Here is a 13,948-nt window from a genome sequence, read left to right as displayed (position 1 = left end):
AGGTGCATTTCTGCTTACCTTTAACTTTGTTGAGCACATAACATGTCTGCTGTCAATCTTTATGAAATTAATTGTTCACCCAAAGGCATATGCATTTACATATGAATACAGACTCCAGAAGTCGGGCAGGGCGTTGACGTGTGTATGTATGTGTGTGTGTGTCAGGGTCACGTGGTAGCGAGGGGGACATACTCCGAGCTGCAGCACTCTGGGGTTGACTTCACCTCCCTGCTGAAGAGGGATGAGGAGGAGGAGCCACAAACCAACAACAATCACTCAGTGGTCAAACACGCCTTTTCCCAGAACTCAATATCCTCCCACACCTCCTCCATGCACTCTGTTAAAGATGGAGCTGACCAGCTTCCGGTGGGTCCAAACCCCACCCACTTCCTTTCAAGCCCTTAGATACAGTCACTAGGAGGATTTTAATTCTGAAGTCTCCCTGATTGTTCGTCCCTTAGTTAACAGGGTATTATCTATTATCTGTCCATGTCTCCTCCCAGGAGGAGCTTGTCCAGACAGTAGCAGAGGAGAGCCGATCGGAGGGCAACATCGGCGCCAGCCTATACTTCAAGTACTTAAACGCAGGAGCCAGCATCCTGGTTATGCTGGGCACAGTCCTCCTCAGTCTCATCGCGGAGGTATTAACGCATCCAAAATGTCAGGCAGTGAATAGCCATATGTCACCATTCTACCTCATAGCATCTACAGTAAATACAAGCATTTTGACTTCTGATAGATGTGTGCAAAATCTAACTCTGAACACATCAGTGCATTGGAACCGATGACATTGCAATGGTCGAACCAACTATAATGTAATTTGTCACCCACAGGTAGCGTATGTTCTTCAGGATTGGTGGCTGGCTTATTGGTAAGAAGCATCTATCGTTACGGTAGTTATTTGTTTCACAGTTCAGTTGGACTATAGTGAACATTCAAATAACAATGCTGTTTGATTGACAGGGCAGGAGAGCAGGAGAAACTCAATATTAACAGCACTATGATTGTCCAAAATGGCCTCAACATCACTCAAGAATTGGACCTCCATTTCTACATGGGTATTTATGCAGGTATACAGAGGAAGAGCATTCCTAAATATACTGTATATTTCCTTCTCCCTTTCAGGAATATTTTGCAAGTAAGTATGAGGTTGTCCCCTTCTCTGGGATGAAGCTTGGGAAAATCGTGTAATGACTGACAAGTCACCTTCTCTGTGTTCAGGTTTGACTCTGGCCTCAGTCATCTTTGGCTTTGCCAGGAGTCTGTTGATGTTCAATGTGCTGGTGAAAGCTGCTCAGTCTCTGCACAACCGCATGTTCATCTCTCTCCTCCGGACGCCTGTACGCTTCTTTGACATCAACCCAATTGGTGAGAAACCCCCCTGTGAAATAGAATCTGTTTGTGTTGTCTTTTTCTTGTTGAGTACAATACAATTACTTGGAATTGATTCCTGACCTCAAAATGCTTTGAAACCGGTTAGGGTGAGATGGGTTGAAGGGTTAAATGTTCTCTTCCCACTAGGAACAGATGTAATTTTAACATCTAGTTGAGATTTACATTTGGTGTAAAGTGTATATACAGTTGAAGTCTGAAGTTTACATACACCTTAGCCAAATACATTTAAACTCGCTTTTTCACAATTCCTGACATTTAATCCAAGTAAAAATGTTCCTGTTTTACGTCAGTTAGGATCACCACTTTATTTTAAGAATGTGAAATGTCAGAATAATAGTAGAGAGAATGATTTATTTATTTCATCACATTCCCAGTGGGTCAGAAGTTGACATACACTCAATTAGTATTTGGAAGCATTGCCTTTAAATTGTTTAACTTTGGTCAAATGTTTCGGATAGCCTTCTACAAGCTTCCCACAATAAGTTGGGTGAATTTTGGCCCATTCCTCCTGAGCTGGTGTAACTGAGTCAGGTTTGTAGGCCTCCTTGCTCGCACACACTTTTTCAGTTCTGCCCACACATTTTCTATGGGATTGAGGTCAGGGCGTTGTCATGGCCACTCCAATACCTTGACTTTGTTGTCCTGAAGCCGTTTTGCCACAACTTTGTAAGTATGCTTGGGGTCATTGTCCATTTGGAAAACCCATTTGTGACCAAGCTTCAACTTCCTGACTGATGTCTTGAGATGTTGCTTCAATAGATCCACAATTTTCCTCTCTCATGATTCCATCTATTTTGTGAAGTGCACCAGTCCCTCCTGCAGCAAAGCACACCCACAACATGCTGCCACCCCCATGCTTCACGGTTGGGATTGTGTTCTTTGGCTTGCAAGCCTCCCTCTTTTTCCTCCAAACAGAACGATGGTCATTATGGCCAAACAGTTTTATTTGTGTTTCATCAGACCAGAGGACATTTCTCCAAAAAGTACAATCTTTGTCCCCATGTGCAGTTGCAAACCATAGTCTTTTTTATGGCTTCTTCATTGCTGAGCGGCCTTTCATGTTATGTCGATATAGGACATGTTTTACTGTGGATATAGATACTTTTGTACCGGTTTTCTCCAGCATCTTATCAAGTTCCTTTGCTGTTGTTCTGGGACTGATTTGCACTTTTCGCACCACAGTACGTTCATCTCTAGGAGACAGAAGGCATCTCCTTCCTGAGTGGTATGACGGATGCGTGGTCCCATGGTGTTTATACTTGCGTACTATTGTTTGTACAGATGAACATGGTACCTTCAGGCGTTTGGAAATTGCTCCCAAGGATGAACCAGACTTGGAGGTCTACAACTATTTTTCTGAGGTCTTTGCTAATTTATTAAAATTTTTCCTATGATGTCAAGCAAAGAGGCACTGAGTTTGAAGGTAAACCTTGAAATACATCCACAGGTACACCTCCAATTGAGTCAATTAGCCTATCAGAAGCTTCTAAAGCCATGACATCATTCTGGAATATACCAAGCTGTTTAAAAGGCACAGTCAATTTGGTGTATGTAAACTTCTGACCCACTGGAATTGTGATACATAAGTGAAATAATTTGTCTGTAAACAATTGTTGGAAAAATGACTTGTGTCATGCACAAAGTAGATGTCCTAACCAACTTGTCAAAACAATAGTTTGTTAACAAGAAACTTGTGGAGTGGTTGACAAATGAGTTTTAATGACTCCAACCTCACTGTCTGTACATAATATATATTTCACAGTCATTGGATTTAGGTTAAAAGTTGTGTGAAAAAAATACCAAATTCCCTTACGTTTGTTAGGAATTGAAAACTGGTCAAGTTGTAGACAAATGCTTGATGCAAAATACAAGGCGAACAACTTCTTTATTTAAAGGTTTAATAGACAAACATATGCACATGGAAAGACCGAAACATTCCTTTAAGTTTGCAGCAAAGCTCTCCCCCTCCAGAGGAGAGGGAGGAACTAAATACTCTTGCCTTACCTGTTCGCTGTTTCATCCTTCTGTGTCTGGTGCCAAAGCATTAAATCAAGGCTAAGACCTTGGGGTTGAATAGACTATACAATTTAAACGTCTTAATGGCTTAGTACACCCATGGTCGATTTTATGGCTCAGGGGCCCAGATACCAGTAACTAAGACCTGATTTGTGGTGACCTCTGGCCTTACAGAGAGTACCTAGAGACCAAATTAGTCATCCAAATATAGCATTCTTAGCACGTTGATGACTTTTTAAAAATCCAATCAGTTTTCCACGTTGATCAATCATCACCACATTGAATTTGTTTTGTTGAAATGACATGGGAAACGGCATTGATTCAACCAGTTTTTTCTCCTGTTTCCTCCTGTTCTACCACAGGAAGAATTCTCAACAGGTTCTCTAAGGACATTGGCCAGCTGGATTCCATGCTACCTATTACCTTTGTTGACTTCAGTCAGGTAAGTGAGTTTATAGCCCGAGAGGGGAACACCTATGTATTTTGGCAGGCGGAAAGATTTCCCAATCCAGTGTCTATAAATCTTTTCTTCTCATGTCTCCTGGGGCGTATCCGATTTTCCACAGTTGATCCTGCAGAATATTGGCGTGGTGGCGGTGGCAGCGGCAGTCATGCCCTGGATCCTCATTCCTGTCGTTCCTCTACTTATCATATTCCTGTTTCTGAGGCGCTACTTCCTGCAGACGTCACGGGACGTCAAACGCCTGGAGTCCACCAGTGAGTGACAGGACTGACTGGGACAGTGAGGGGAGGCAAGGGACAAATGATAATTGTACATTTGCTCTATTAATGTGTATGATTTCTTTTTGTGTCTGCAGGCGTGTGTGAGTTAATGTATTTCCTGTGTTCTGCAGCTCGGAGTCCCGTCTTCTCCCACCTGTCCTCGTCCCTCCAAGGTCTGTGGACGATCCGAGCCTTCAGAGCCGAGGAGAGATTCCAGAACACCTTTGACACTTATCAGGATCTGCACACAGAGTCCTGGTTCCTGTTCCTGGTCACTTCTCGCTGGTTCGCTCTCAGACTGGATGGAATCTGCGCGGCCTTTGTCACTGTCACCGCCTTCGGCTGCCTATTCCTCAGAGATGGTAAGAGGTTGAATTATTATTGCTAAAATGTCACACCGTATGTAGTGCACTTTTGACCAGTGCCTTAACCTCTCTAGGATAGGGGACGCTTGCGTCCCACTTGGCCAAAAGCCAGGGAAAATGCAGCGCGGCAAATTCAAATAAAATGATATAAAAATCAAACTTTCATTAAATCACACATGTAAGATACTAAATTAAAGCTACACTCGATGTGAATCCAGCCAACATGTCAGATTTTAAAAGGGCTTTTCGGCGAAAGCATAAGAAGCTATTATCTGATGATAGCACAACGGTAAACAAAGAGTAGCATATTTCAACCCTGCTAGGCGCTACACAAAACGCAGAAATAAAATGTAAAACATGCCTTACCTTTGACGAGCTTCTTTTGTTGGCACTCCAATATGTCCCATAAACATCAAAATTGGTCCTTTTGTTCGATTAATTCCGTCCATATATATCCAAAATGTCCATTTATTTGACGCGTTTGATCCAGAAAAAAACTGCTTCCAATTTGCACAACGTCACCACAGAATATCTCAGAAGTTACCTGTAAACTTTGCCAAAACATTTCAAACTACTTTTGTAATACAACTTCAGGTATTTTTAAACGTCAATAATCGATCAAATTGAAGACGGGATGATCTGTGTTCAATACAGGAAGAAAACAAACTGAAGCATGCTTTCTGGTCACGCATCTCTAACTAACAGTACACTTAAAGTGACCCTCATTCAAGATGGCCGTACTTCTTCATTACACAAAGGAATAACCTCAACCGATTTCTAAAGACTGTTGACATCCAGTGGAAGCGATAGGAACTGCAAGAAGATCCCTTAGAAATCTGGATTCCCAATGAAAACACATTGAATAGAGAGTGACCTCAACAAAAAAAATCTGAATGGTTTGTCCTCGGGCTTTCACCTGCTAAATAAGTTCTGTTATACACAGACATGATTCAAACAGTTTTAGAAACTTCAGAGTGTTTTCTATCCAAATCTACTAATAATATGCATATATTATCTTCTGGGGATGAGTAGCAGGCAGTTGAATTTGGGCATGCATTTAATCCGGACATGAAAATATTGCCCCCTGTCACCAAGAAGTTAAGTCTACAGAGCAATAGTCATTCAGACAGGTTACCATGGCATTCTTTGGCACAGGGACTATGGTGGTCTGATTGAAATGTAGGTATAACAGACTAGGTCAGGGAGAGGTTGAAAATATCATTGAAGACACTTGCCAGCTGGTCAGCATAAGCTCTTGAGTACACATGGTAATCCATCTGGTCCTGCGGCCTTGTGAATATTAACCTGATTAAAGTTCTTACTCACGTCAGCTACGGAGGACGTGATCATACAGTCGTCTGGAACAGCTAGTGCTCTCATGCATGATTCAATGTTGCTAGCCTCAAAGCGAGCATTTAGCTCATCTGGTAGGCTTACGTCTCTGGGCAGCTCGGTTTCCCTTTGTAATCCGTGATCGTTTGCAAGCCCAGCCACATCCGACGGGTGCCAGAAGATTCGATCTTAGTGCAGTATTGACGCTTTGCCTGTTTTATGGCTCGTCGAGCTCGTAGTGTGATTTCTTATTAGTGTCCGGATTTGTGTCCGTCTCCTTGAAAGCGGCAGGTCTAGCCTTTAACTCATTGAGGATGTTGCCTGTAATCCATGGCTTCTGGTTAATGACATGCTATGTAGCCAATTAATTGAGTAAATGTTCTTATCTGTCCTAAATCAGGGCTGGAGGCAGGAGCTGTGGGTTTGGTGTTGTCCTACGCTGTCACCCTTCTTGGGAACTTCCAATGGACCATTCGTCAGAGTGCAGAGATGGAGAACATGGTAAGATCACATTAAAGTCCTAACTCTGGTATTGTCCATCCCTCAGCTCCCCAGGCCCTTTTACAATATGTGAAGGATTTTACCTGGGAATGAATATCCACAGAGAAAATAATCAAACCCAGAGATCTGCAGAAATAAGATTCATTGGAATCAAAGGGTTTTAATTGCATCCTGTAATTCAGGAATGTTCAGCTGAAACAGCTCACTTAAGAAAACAGGGTGAGGATTATTAAAGTTCTGTAAAGTTTTATCATTTAAAAGCCATACTATCATAAGACCAAGGTTAACCAAGCTCCCAGTCTCAGAGTGGGCCGGTCGACGAGATTAGAACCAGGTTTGTTTAATTGATATGGTAATTTATTCACCGTCCTCAGATGACATCAGTAGAGAGGGTGGTGGAGTACACAGAGCTGGAGAGTGAAGCACCCTGGGAAACCCAGAAACATCCTCCTCCCGAGTGGCCAAGCCAAGGCCTCATCACCTTTGACCGGGTCAGCTTCTCCTACAGCTCAGATGGACCTGTGGTCCTGAAGGACATGAAGGCCATGTTCAGGCCCAAAGAGAAGGTTGGCATCGTGGGCAGGACAGGTGCGGGGAAAAGCTCCCTGGTATCGGCGCTCTTCCGCCTGGCAGAGCCAGAGGGCAGGATCTACATCGATGGAGTTCTGACCTCCGAGATCGGCCTTCATGACCTGCGCCAGAAGATGTCCATCATACCTCAGGTACGGTGCATTCGGGAAAGTATTCCGACCCCTTTACTTTTTCCCCATTTTGTTACGTTACAGCCTTATTCTAAAATGGATTAAATCGTTTTTTTCCCCTCAATCTACACACAATACACTAGAATGAAGCAAAAACAGTTTGACATTTTTGCAAATGTATTAAAAATAAAAAACTGAATTATGACATATGCATAAGTATTCAGACCCTTTACTCAGTACTTTGAAGCACCTTTGGCAGCGATTACAGCCGCAAGTCTTATTGGGTATGATGCTACAAGCTTGGCACAACTGTATTTTGGGAGTTTCTCCCATTCTTCTCTGCAGATGCTCTCAAGCTCTGTCAGGTTGGATGGGGAGCGTTGCTGCACAGCTATTTCCAGGTCTATCCAGAGATGTTAGATCTGGTTCATGTCCGGGGTCTGGCTGGGCCACTCAAGGACATTCAGAGACTTGTCCTGAAAACACTCCTGCACTGTCTTGGCTGTGTGCTAAGGGTCGTTGTCCTGTTGGAAGGTGAACCTTTGCCCTGGTCTGCGGTCCTGAGCACTCTGGAACAGGTTTTCATCAAGGATCGCTCTGTGCTTTGCTCCATTCATCTTTCCCTTGATCCTGACTAGTCTCCCAGTCCCTGCCACTTGAAAAACATCCCCACAGCATGCTGCCAACAATATGCTTCACCGTAGGGATAGTGCCAGGTTTCTTCCAGATGTGACACTTTGCATTCAGGCCAAAGAGTCTAATCTTGGTTTCATAAGACCTGATAATCTTGTTCCTTATGGTCTAAGAGTCTTTTAGGTGTCTCTTGGCAAACTTCAAGTCGGCGTTCATGTGTCTTTAACTGAGGAGTGGCTTCCGTCTGGCCACTCTACCATAAAGGCCTGATTGGTGGAGTGCTGCAGAGATGGTTGTCCTTATGTAAGGTTCTCCCATCTCCACAGAGGAACTCTGGAGCTCTGTCAGAATGACCATCTGGTTCTTGGTCACCTCCCTGACCAAAGTCCTGATTGCTCAATTTGGCCAGGCGGCCAGTTCTAGGAAGAGTCTTGGTGGTTCCAAACTCCTTAATTTCAGAATGGATGCCACTGTATTCTTGGGGACCTTCAATGCTGCATAAATGTTTTGGTACCCTTCCCCAGATCTGTGCCTCAACATAATCCTAATGGACAATTCCTTCGACCTCATAGCTTGGTTTTAGCTCTGACATGCACCATCAACTGTAGGACCTTATATAGACAGGTATTTGCCGTTCCAAATCATGTCCAATCATTTGAATTTACCACATTTGGGCTCCAATTAAGTTGTAGGTACATGTCAAGGATGGTAAATGGAAACAGGATGCACCCGAGCTCAATTTCAAGTCTCATAGCAAAGGGTCTGAATAATATACAGTACCAGTCAAAAGTTTGGACAGACCTACTCATTCCAGTGTTTTTATTTATTTGTAGTATTTTCTACATCGAAGAGAAACTTTGAAATAACACATTTGGATTCATGTAGTAACCAAAGAAGTTGATAAACAAATCAAAATATGTTATATTTGATATTCTTCTAAGAAGCCACCCTTTGCCTTGATGACAATGTATAATGTAGAAAATAGTACAAATAAAGGAAAACCCTTGAATGAGTAGGTGTCTGAACTTGACTGGTACTGTATATCACTTTTTTGTTTGCAAAAACTTCTAAACTTGTTTTCACTTTGTCATTATGGGTATTGTGTGCAGATGGATGAGGAAAACAATTTATTTAATCAATTTTAGATTAAGACTAACGCAACAAAATGTGGAAAAATTCAAGGGGTCTGAAAACTTTCCAAATGCACTATAGCTACTGTGGGAGGATCTTCTGTGGTTGCTCTGTCCCTTAGTCCTTCTCTTTTCAGATATGGCTCTGTTAGAGCTTATTACATTTTTCTGTTTGTGGCCCCTCTGTTCTGCAGGACCCAGTGCTTTTCACCGGCACCATGAGGAAGAACCTGGACCCTTTCCACCAGTACACAGACGAGGACCTGTGGAACGCTCTCCAAGAGGTACTGCTCCTCAGACTCCCATTGATGCAGATACAGTAACGGGATATACTCACACACATTTACATACAGGTTAATGGGCTTTTGGTGGCATCTGGGTCTTATTCCAGTAACTGTTTCCTCTCTAGGTCCAGCTGAAGTCTGTTGTGGAGGAGCTGCCCAATAAGATGGAGACGGTTCTGGCCGAGTCGGGCTCCAACTTCAGTGTGGGTCAGAGGCAGCTGGTCTGTCTGGCCCGAGCCGTCCTGAGGAAGAACCGCATCATCATCATTGACGAGGCCACGGCCAACGTGGACCCCAGGTACAGAGCTGCCTCACTCACACGCACACACGACTGTCTGTCCTTTAGAGCTAATCAGCAGAGGCAGCTGATGTGCTTTACGACTGGGAGGCATCTACTAGTCAAGCAAAGCGTGATGGTGTTTCTATATCTTGGTTGAGTCTCTTTCCTGATTAACTGTGTCCTGGATCTGTAGAACAGACGAGCTGATCCAGAAGACAATACGAGACAAATTCAGGGAATGCACCGTGCTCACCATCGCCCACCGCCTCAACACCATCATAGACAGCGACCGCATTCTGGTGAGAGCTCTTACCTTCAAGTAGACCAATCTGTCTCAAACACAAGATAAAAAAACGAGGGGGGGGCATCCCCCTGAAGAAGAAAAAATTGTGTTGAGGAACTCAGTCTGGCTTTAAACTTACTCATGAAAGTTGTAATAGTAGAATGCAATTTTGAAATTGGGTAATGCATCAGAAGTTTTCCTCGTTGTGTCAGTCATTGCAGACCTTACAGAGCTATTTATAACTTGCCAGAAATGTCCAGATCAACTAGGCCATGTCAGCTAACATTTTTGTTTGAGTTTTAAAATGGCAAAATGTATAGAATTGCAGGAAATAAGCTTTAAACCTGCTAAATGTTCTCTCCGCCAACAAGAGGGGTGTGAACAGAACAGAAAAAGACAGGGGGCACGGGATGTTTCCCAATGCTGGAAGGGGCCTGAGTGAAACTGCTTGGGAACCCCATAGAATTTCAGTCCAGCCAGGTTGACTTACTGATCTTTGACCCTGCCTTCAGGTGCTAGGCGCTGGTATGATCCAGGAGTTTGACGAGCCGTACGTCCTGCTTCAGAACCAGGAAAGTGCCCTCTACAGGACAGTCCAGCAGATGGGCAAGGCTGAGGCAGCTTCCTTGCTGGAATCAGCCAAACAGGTGAACACTGACACTGCATCCCAACCTAACTTGATGTCTTTAGTTTAATCAATACACTAACAATTTATTCAAAAGAGTTTGGCCAGAAAATCTGTATAATTTGTTACATTTTATTCCATCATTGCCACGGCTAATGACTTGACTGGTATATTACACTTTTGGTGAATTCTGATAGCCCAACTGAAAATGTCTACCAAGTCACTGACACTCACAATATTTTCATTCAGGTGTATATGAACAACGGCAACAGCCATGGTCCAAAAATGGCCATGGCCTTTGAGACGGTTGTGTGACGGTGCAGGGGCCTGACGAGCAGAAAGAGATATCGCATATCTGCCCAATTTATATATTTGTTCCACTAATTTATCTTTTAACCAATCACATCACCCTGGCTGTGTAAACACAGCCAGAGTCATTTTAAAATGGTAAGTTGTTGATTACTTGTTTGTTTGCAAAATCAGGAAAGATTTATGGAACTGACTTTATTTAATATGCAGTGCTTGATCAGCTTTTTAAAAATTTAAATAAGGAAGCTAAATGTGTTTCCTTAGACACTTTGATGTGTGTTCCATCTTTAATACTACTTTCATTGACAATCATAAGAATAGTGTTACAACAATGGAAGTAGCATTGCATTTTCATACTTTGTGCCTCAATCTTTTACAATTTGAACTGCTGCTACTCCTATTGATTTATTCTACTGCACAGTATCCTGACATCATGCTGCACTGTTTATGCAATCACTTTACTGGGCAATGGAACTAATTGGCGTGTGTATTCATATACTATACGTGCAATAGAAAATTACATTTCACCATTGTACGCACATGAAAAGTCATGCTGTCATTATGCTATAAGGGATTCAGGGATTTTCATGAGGATTAACTTGACCAAAGTGAGTAACCCATGTATGTCTCACGTTGTTTGCATGAGTGAAAGCTGTGTGATGGTTGTAAGGACAATCTAGATAATTTACAAGCAGGAATATCTACCCGTCAATATGAAAATGCATTGAACTTTAAACTTATCTTGACCTTTGACTTATTCCCTAATGGGGCAGTATAGAGAGACCTTGACCTTAGCTTTAAAAAATATATAATTTTGATTCCATTGGTTTTGCAGTGGATGTCAAATTAAATTGTTTTCCCAAAGGTGTTCTTATGTTTATATGTACCTATAGCAACATAGTACCTCTTTTTCAAGTTTCAGATATATGGATGTTCTTTCCACAGTGAAGTTTGTATTAAAATGAAGGTAACATTTCAAACAAACTTATTTAAAAGTCTTCTCTCTTATGTCAGGTCTTCAAATCAAACATGTAGTTGCTTTTGAGTTTGTTAATACTAATTAGTATTGACTAAAGAAAAGGGACCAAAATGATAACTCCTCAATTTTACACCATCTTCTCACAAGCTTGTAAGCCTCTTCCCACAATTATTTCCCTTTACACTCTTCACACAGTGTTACACTATCCACCTTTAGATAAACCAAATATATACAGGTTTGTCAAGTATATAAAGTATTTAAATGCATCATCCGTGACATTCTTCAGTGAATACTTTGTGAAATTCCTTTGTGATAATCATGATTATCTGAAGGAGGATGCATTATATAAAAGGCCAAGTAGGCTGCGTTTAGACAGGCAGCCTGATTCTGATATTTTTCTCCACTAAATTGGTCTTTTGAACAATCGCATCAGATCTTTTTCAGACCTGAAAAAAATATCAAAATTGGGCTGCCTGTCTAAACACAGCGGTAGAGTTTTCCTTATCCAATCTTGTTCTGAGGACGAATGTGAATGGTTGGATGAAAGTTCAATGGTCAGTGGGCGTAGCTTGCAAGAGGTGAGAGCAGGTGAGAGTCAAATAAAGAACAGCCTTTTAGGGTTGCAGGTTGGAGGGTGTTAAAACACAGGCCATGACGGGCTAGGTTGCCAGTTTGAATCCGGCATGTGCCTTTTATTTTTATACACTGCTCAAAAAAATAAAGGGAACACTTAAACACCACAATGTAACTCCAAGTCAATCACACTTCTGTGAAATCAAACTGTCCACTTAGGAAGCAACACTGATTGACAATAAATCTCACATGCTGTTGTGCAAATGGAATAGACAACAGGTGGAAATTATAGGCAATTAGCAAGACAATAAAGGAGTGGTTCTACAGGTGGTGACCAGACCACTTCTCAGTTCCTATGCTTCCTGGCTGATGTTTTGGTCACTTTTGAATGCTGGCGGTGCTTTCAATCTAGTGGTAGCATGAGACAGAGTCTACAACCCACACAAGTGGCTCAGGTAGTGCAGCTCATCCAGGATGGAACATCAATGCGAGCTGTGGCAAGAAGGTTTGCGGTGTCTGTCAGCGTAGTGTCCAGAGCATGGAGGTGCTACCAGGAGACAGGCCAGTACATCAGGAGACGTGGAGGAGGCCATAGGAGGGCAACAACCCAGCAGCAGGACCGCTACCTCCGCCTTTGTGCAAGGAGGAGCCCTGCAAAATGACTTCCAACAGGCCACAAATGTGCATGTGTCTGCTCAAACGGTCAGAAACAGACTCCATGAGGGTGGTATGAGGGACCGACGTCCACAGGTGGGGGTTCTGCTTACAGCCCAACACCGTGCAAGGACGTTTGGCATTTGCCAGAGAACACCAAGATTGGCAAATTCGCCACTGGCGCCCTGTGCTTTTCACAGATGAAAGCAGGTTGACACTGAGCACATGTGACAGACGTGACAGAGTCTGGAGACGCTGTGGAGAACGTTCTGCTGCCTGCAACATCCTCCAGCATGACCGGTTTGGCAGTGGGTCAGTCATGGTGTGGGATGGCATTTCTTTGGGGGGCTGCACATCCCTCCATGTGCTCTCCAGAGGTAGCCTGACTGCCATTAGGTACCGAGATGAGATTGTCAGACCCCTTGTGAGACCATATGCTGGTGCGGTTGGCCCTGGGTTCCTCCTAATGCAAGACAATGCTAAACCTCATGTGGCTGGAGTGTGTCAGCAGTTCCTGCAAGAGGAAGGCATTGATGCTATGGACTGGCCCGCCCATTCCCCAGACCTGAATCCAATTGAGCACATCTGAGACATCATGTCTCGCTCCATCCAACGCCACGTTGCACCAGACTTTCCAGGAGTTGGCGGATGCTTTAGTCCAGGTCTGGGAGGACATCCCTCAGGAGACCATCCACCACCTCATCAGGAGCATGCCCAGGCGTTGTAGGGAGGTCATACAGGCACGTGGAGGCCACACACACACTACTGAGCCTCATTTTGACTTGTTTTAAAGTTGGATCAGCCTGTAGTGTGGTTTTCCACTTTCATTTTGAGTGTTACTCCAAATCCAGACCTCCATGGGTTGATTCATTTGATTTCCATTGATAATTTGTGTGATTTTGTTGTCAGCACATTCAACTATGTAAAGAAAAAAGTATTTAATAAGAATCATTCATTCAGATCTAGGGTGTGTTATTTTACTGTTCCCTTTACTCTTTTTGAGCAGTGTACCTTCTAACATTCCTCACATTTCTAATCTACATTACTAACAGACTGAACAGCTTTAAATATGTGAAACAACCAGTGTGGTGGTCTCCCCGGTGGCACCGTGGACTCGGTACAGGGATCAGGTCACCGGTTCGAATCTGTGTGTTTTTTGTTTTCT

General features: G+C 43.1%; 1 protein-coding gene across 1 annotated transcript in view; it reads left to right on the top strand.

Moving 5' to 3' along the window:
• The window catches only part of LOC109879416 (multidrug resistance-associated protein 4), a 48,870-nt gene extending 37,305 nt beyond the window's left edge, over positions 1-11,565 (top strand). Inside the window, exons 15-29 of the mRNA XM_031792527.1 lie at positions 166-366; positions 504-641; positions 834-871; positions 964-1,070; positions 1,222-1,368; positions 3,774-3,853; positions 3,978-4,128; positions 4,266-4,496; positions 6,232-6,332; positions 6,707-7,054; positions 8,991-9,080; positions 9,206-9,378; positions 9,554-9,659; positions 10,156-10,290; positions 10,518-11,565. Of these exons, the coding sequence (XP_031648387.1) occupies positions 166-366; positions 504-641; positions 834-871; positions 964-1,070; positions 1,222-1,368; positions 3,774-3,853; positions 3,978-4,128; positions 4,266-4,496; positions 6,232-6,332; positions 6,707-7,054; positions 8,991-9,080; positions 9,206-9,378; positions 9,554-9,659; positions 10,156-10,290; positions 10,518-10,583 (2,112 nt within the window). The 3' untranslated portion in view covers positions 10,584-11,565. The remainder of the gene's footprint in view (positions 1-165; positions 367-503; positions 642-833; positions 872-963; positions 1,071-1,221; positions 1,369-3,773; positions 3,854-3,977; positions 4,129-4,265; positions 4,497-6,231; positions 6,333-6,706; positions 7,055-8,990; positions 9,081-9,205; positions 9,379-9,553; positions 9,660-10,155; positions 10,291-10,517) is intronic.
• The last annotated feature ends 2,383 nt before the right edge of the window (positions 11,566-13,948 follow it).

The sequence above is a fragment of the Oncorhynchus kisutch genome, linkage group LG16 (genome assembly GCF_002021735.2).
Source record: "Oncorhynchus kisutch isolate 150728-3 linkage group LG16, Okis_V2, whole genome shotgun sequence".
NCBI classification, from domain to species: Eukaryota; Metazoa; Chordata; class Actinopteri; order Salmoniformes; family Salmonidae; genus Oncorhynchus; species Oncorhynchus kisutch.
This window is presented reverse-complemented; position numbering and strand designations above follow the sequence as displayed.